Below are 6,112 nucleotides of genomic sequence, written 5' to 3' on the forward strand. Positions count from 1 at the left end.
ATGTTGATTACACTCTATTATTATCTATATTCCGCACTCTGATTTAGTTAATCTTATCTTATTCATGATACTTAGTATTAACTGTTTTTACCCTTGATTATTACTGTTCATGATTGTGTTACCATGTATGTGGGAGGCATGGACTTCAGATCATTGATCCTTGGACTGTGGATCACATCCCGGGTATTCCAAATGGGGTACCGGCTGGGTGGATGTGACAGCCACTAGACTCAACTAAGTTGGAACGTCTTTGCGCCACAGCTAAGAAGTCAACTTAATTATTACAATACCTGTTCACATAACGAAAACATACATAAGGAGGGATGCAAACAACCATTGAATTTCCTGGACTAAGCCATGGTTTGGCCAATCAAGATCATGGGCCTGGCCATTTAAGGTCTTGATGGCTAAGAGGCAATCATAATAAAATACAGCTTGAGTAATACAAAGTTCAAATACAACATATAATCTATCCCTGATTGCTTCTCGCTCCATCACGAGAGCTGAAAAACCAAAACACAACGTTGACTTCGCCAACACAAAAACTCCATGTATTTCAGTTATTTATAAGTATAATCCACATGTCACCTTATGATGGTGCACTGCCATGCAGAGAGATGTGGAGGGGAAAGGATTTTAATCCAAGATTTTGTTGATTGAGAGATAATTCTTATGGCTTGCTCCTCTAGAAGTTAGAGGCATAAGTTCTCATATTGTTGGATGCCCTTAGATTTTGGTGACTCCCCACCACCTATGGATGTCAATTTGGTATGGAACTGATATTCTTTTTTGGAACTGAGGTTCACCCTACGAACCCAATACCTCCCCTAGGGAAGTTGGGTCTTTAACTGCTTTAACCATATTTGGTATGGTATTCGTATTGTATCAAGTATATTTACCTCACATAGAATATCACATGTTAGGTGTGTCATAACCTATATTTATTAGTACAAAATGGTTCTGATATTCAATATTGTATTAGTGCAGTATGGTTCATTTGTATCATTTTGTTTACCATTACTGTACCATTTAATAAATGGTCTAACTATGTCATAAAGATACTTTACCATATTTATTTGGTACAATATGACATGGAATCAATAAATGGAACACAATATAAATTGACACCTTTACTCCCACTAGACATGCATATGGAGCCTATTAGTAGGCAATTCCCATTCTCTCTAAACCCTAAATATTACCATGAGGAAGAGATTCTATTTGTTGGTAGCAACCAAACAACCGCACAAAAGCAAAAGATTTTTTTTAACAAGTATATAGAAAATTGAAAAGAAAATCGAATTCTTGTTTGATTTTATTTTTGTCAGACCCAATCACATGGACTAGGGGCTCATAGGCCCAGGAGTTGTGAAGGGTGAAAAGTGTGGAAAGAGGTTTACCCAAGATGAGATGAATTTGGATCATCTACCTTGACTGATATAGATCTGTGTTACCCTCACATCTCTATCCCACATGTTTAAGAGGAAGACTCACCTATGGACCAAATGTATATTGGTGAAGTGTGAGAGAAGCGAACTTTTATTTGAGGCAATTCCTTTCCATGAATGGATACTTCCTTTGTCTCCCAATCAGCCCTTTCTGCCTTCTCTCTGCAATATTAAGAGTTTGCTGTGTAAGACTCCCTCTGTTCAAGCACAAAAAGCTCAACAAGAAACTCTACAAACCCAGTACAGAGACTTAGAGATGCAGACTCTAAATCTTTCACTAAATGTCTGTCTTACCCAAAAAAAAAAATCTTTCACTAAATGTCAAGCAACTTTATCATACAACAAATCACATTTTAAACCCACAAAATCAGAAGAAAGTAAACACTTCCCAGTGAAATTTCTAGCCAATATAGGAGCATTTTGCTCTCCCATAAAGAAAGCAACAGGATTTTGGCATTCACTAGTCATAGTTCCATACCTTTATTTGCAAGAAACAAATCGAGTCGCAAATGGTGGATTAGTAAAGCGGTTACAAAGCCCAACTTCCCACGGGGATGTCCTGGGTTAGCATCCATCCAGCGGCACCTATATTTGTAATATTCCCCCTACCCTCACCGAAGAGTTATTTGTACCTAGGTGTTATTTGCTCCATTTCTAACTGGTGTGTTTCATTTTCCAGTGAACGAGAGACTCACAAAGGAATCAAATCAACCAGATCAGTCTAGATCTGAGGAGTTCGGTGCGAAGGTGGCGGTTCAAGGCTATCGGCAATTTTAGCACCAACACTAGGGTTTGGGAAATTTGAGAATTGAATCAATAGACTCAAGGACTTCATTTTACAAAATTAAAATATATTAAACCTTTGAATGTAGAAACAAAAATTCCTATTTAAATGTGTAATTTCGTATTTCTTCTCACAATTGCCAAATCTATTTTTGTGTACGTGCAACTATGCAAGAATCTAACGGCCGGCTGTAGCTATTGCAAATAAAAATCTGAGGAAAGGACAGCCCTCTTCCCTATCAGAATTTGCAAAAGACTAGACCTGTAAATGGATAACTAAAATCTGCCTCTGAATTTGCATTCGTATTCATTAAGGATATTTGTTTCCGGAATTTTTTTTTACCGGAAAATATCTATATCCGTCCGTTAAGCAACTGGATTCGGATTCGGATTCAGATAATTGCTTGTCGGATTGGGTAATATTTGGATAAAAATTTATTCTGATAGAGTAAAGGATTCAACATTTTTTTCTCTGAAAATGGACAATAATCGGATTCGAAAACCGGTAATCGATAAATGGATAATATGAAATTGGAAATTATCCGGTTAGAATAAAGTATTAAATGTTTTATCTCTAAAAAAGAGGCTAATAATCTGATTCGGAAACCGGTAGTTGGTAATCTGACATTGAAAATCGGAAGACAAAAATTAAAAAAATGACAATCACCAATCAATGGTCGGATAGTTTATCGAATCGGATTATTATCGATATCCAACAAAGTTTCGGATTCGAATTCGGATGTCTTTTCTAAATTTCTATTAGATTCGGATTCAAATAACGGTTTTTCTAATCGGATTTGGATTCGGATATTGGTATATCCAAGCCAAATCCAATCTATTTACGGGTCTACCCAAGACCTCTAACTTATAAAATTTAATTACTTTTTAAAATCACTCAATGAACCAAACCATCCTCTGTGGTTGGACCGGTACAATAGTAACCTCACCAATTTGTGTGGTGTGGAATGGAATGAGATAAGGATTTTCAGATTCTGACCTTTCCCCCTCTTCCTTCACTGTCAAGACAGAAAACAAGAAAATTGAGAAGAAATAGAAATAAAATGTAACCAAAAACGAAGCACAGGGAGTCAGATAACGGATTTGAGAAACGAAAAGAAACTCACCACAGCTTCGAAGGTTTGCCATGGCCAACATGATAATGGCTTCCTCCAAAACCCTAATCACATCTTCGCTTCCAATCTCAACCATCACCTGCGGCTCCACATCCAAACCTAAATTCCAACTCCCACAAATCTCACTTCCCCTCAAAATCAAAACCCCAAATCAGATTCTTGCTTCTTCCCTGAAATCTTCTGCTGCAATTGCTGCTGCAGTTCTTGCAATGGCTCCTCCATCGATGGCCGTCGAGATGGAGAAAGCAGCGCTTTTCGATTTCAACTTGACATTACCAACGATAATGATCGAATTCTTGTTACTTATGGTAGCACTTGACAAGATCTATTTCACTCCATTAGGTAAATTCATGGATGGAAGGGATGCATCGATTAAGGAGAAGCTGAACAGCGTGAAGGACAACACGGAAGAGATTAAGCAATTGGAGGAGCAAGCTGCGGCGGTGATGAAGGCAGCAAGGGCGGAGATATCGGCGGCCCTGAACCAGATGAAGAAGGAGACTACGCTTGAGGTGGAGCAAAAATTGGCTGAGGGGAGGAAGAAGGTTGAAGCAGAGCTTGCAGAAGCACTTGCTAATTTGGAGAAGCAGAAAGAAGAGACCATTCAGGCTCTTGATTCTCAGATTGCTGCTCTGAGTGACGAGATCGTTAAGAAGGTTCTCCCAGTCTCACCAAATTAAATTCTTCCAGAATTTGTGTATTATTACTCTGTTTAGTTCTAAGAAATTTGTAGAATTGGAGTTTGAAACTCTTAATATTTTCTCATAATCATCTTTACTTCTCAATGGAAATATATGGAATTGAGGATTGGAATTCATTTTCGAAGCCAATTTAAGTGAAACCCAAGTGACAAAAAACTTCATCATTGAGTTTTAAGTGAAGATCTTAATGTCTAGAAGTAGTAAATGGATAGTTGGAATCTAAACTTGAATTTAAGATAATCAATCGAGTAAGCAGAAGAAGCAAATTCTAAGATTCTCTGGGTTCAAACGCCCAAGTAGTTTGGTGTTCTTAAGGCCATTCTAGCCAGCGAATCAACCGTGATGTTAATCTCCCTAAGAATGTAATGGAAGTAGCAAACTGAAAGCCTACTACCAAATGCCTATTGTTGATATTTTCCCTGGGGCATTGTGTCCATATCAAGGTGTTGTGACTAAAATACCCACTGCCGGTTTATACCGGTCAAACCAATCTTAGCCGGGTTCGATTGAGAGATAAAGGAAGGATGATCAGCGACGTCCAAAGAGGAGCGATGATCCGATGGCTATAATTGAAAAAGTGTTATAAGCGGGAAAACTAGTATAAAAGCGAGGGAAGATTCGTAAGAAGGTAAGTCTCTAGAATCAACCAAACTCTAAACTCACTTTAGAAGTTGAGGAAATGATGAACCAAAATCCATTTGCTAAATATATTATGTCAGTACCATTGCCGCGCAATTTTAAACTTCCGACATTCACGATGTATGATGGAAGCACAGATCCAATGGAACACCTGGCTCAGTTCAATTCTGTTATGATGCTGGCAGGTAATTCTGATGTTTTAAAGTGTCGATCATTTTCATCTTCGTTGAAAGAATCTGCAACAACTTGGTTCTTCAGCTTATTACCAGATTCCATTAAGGATTTGACGAAAGTATTCTTGTCAAGGTTCCAAAGTAGTATGAAGAGTAGCAAAACTGTTGATAATTTGGCTGCAATCCGTAAAAAATCAGGAGAATCAGTTCGAAGTTACATGAAGAGATTCAATCAGGATTCAATTCAAATTAAAAATTTGAATGAGGCAGTAGCGTATGATGCTATGTTTAGAGGTCTAACAGATGAGCATCTTTTGGAATTCCTGATCATGAACAAGCCGGCGAATATTGCGGAACTGACGACTCGCTGTAACCAGTATGCAAATATGAAAGACATTCTTCAGGCAAGAAAAAAAACTGACAGCAATGGAGTTAAAAAGAAAGATGATGATCAGAGAGATCAGAGAGATCGGAAGAATAACAAGAATTTTCCAAGAAATATTCTTGATCGTCAATACAGAAGGGACATTCCAAGACCACTCCAGGAAAACTATACTCCTCTCAACACAAGAAGATCAGAAATTCTGATGCGAATTCAGCATCAAGGAATTATGAAGTGACCATTACCAATGATAACAAAGGCGGACGAGAGGAATCCGAATAGATTCTGTAGATATCACAAGGACCATGGTCATGATACTGATGATTGCAGAATTTTGAAAAATGAAATTGAGCGATTAATCAGTCAGGGGAGGTTGGATCAATTTGTTCAAAGGCGAAATGGAGGCAACAGAAGAAATGCCGCTGATCAGCCGAGAAGGTGGAATAATCAAACACCAGCGAGAGAAGACCGACCTAAGGGAGATTTTCAGTACAACTCTCCAGATGAAAATGCTAAACAACAGGAAAATCAGCAAGTTCAACAAAAGTAGTCTCCTGTCATGACCATCTTGGGAAGTTTAGATTTGAATTCAATTTCAAAGTCTAAGGCACATGCCAGGTATGTAAGTGCTGTCGAATCTCATGTTATTCCTAGAAGAATCAAAATGATGAAGGAGATAGTCTTCACGGAGGAGGAAATGGAAGGAATTCAAGAGCCACATGATGATGCCATTGTGGTAGTCATTGAGGTGGCAAACAGGGATATTCACAGGGTTCTGGTCGATACAGGATCATCTGTAGACATAATGTCTTATGAAGCTTTTCAGCGATTGAAGTTGGATACAGTCAAGATA

The 6,112-nt window shown here is 38.2% G+C and overlaps 1 protein-coding gene across 1 annotated transcript; it reads left to right on the forward strand.

Annotated features, from left to right (window-relative positions):
• Window positions 1-3,270: 3,270 nt before the first annotated feature.
• On the forward strand, window positions 3,271-4,181 carry LOC149005200 (ATP synthase subunit b', chloroplastic-like). The gene has a single exon (XM_089135641.1). It carries the CDS (start codon window positions 3,376-3,378, stop codon window positions 4,042-4,044), a length of 669 nt encoding a protein of 222 aa, XP_088991767.1. The 5' UTR covers window positions 3,271-3,375; the 3' UTR covers window positions 4,045-4,181.
• Window positions 4,182-6,112: the final 1,931 nt, after the last annotated feature.

This window comes from Hakea prostrata, chromosome 9 (genome assembly GCF_041222555.1).
Source record: "Hakea prostrata isolate BN-2017 chromosome 9, UWA_Hpros_2, whole genome shotgun sequence".
NCBI lineage: Eukaryota > Viridiplantae > Streptophyta > Magnoliopsida > Proteales > Proteaceae > Hakea > Hakea prostrata.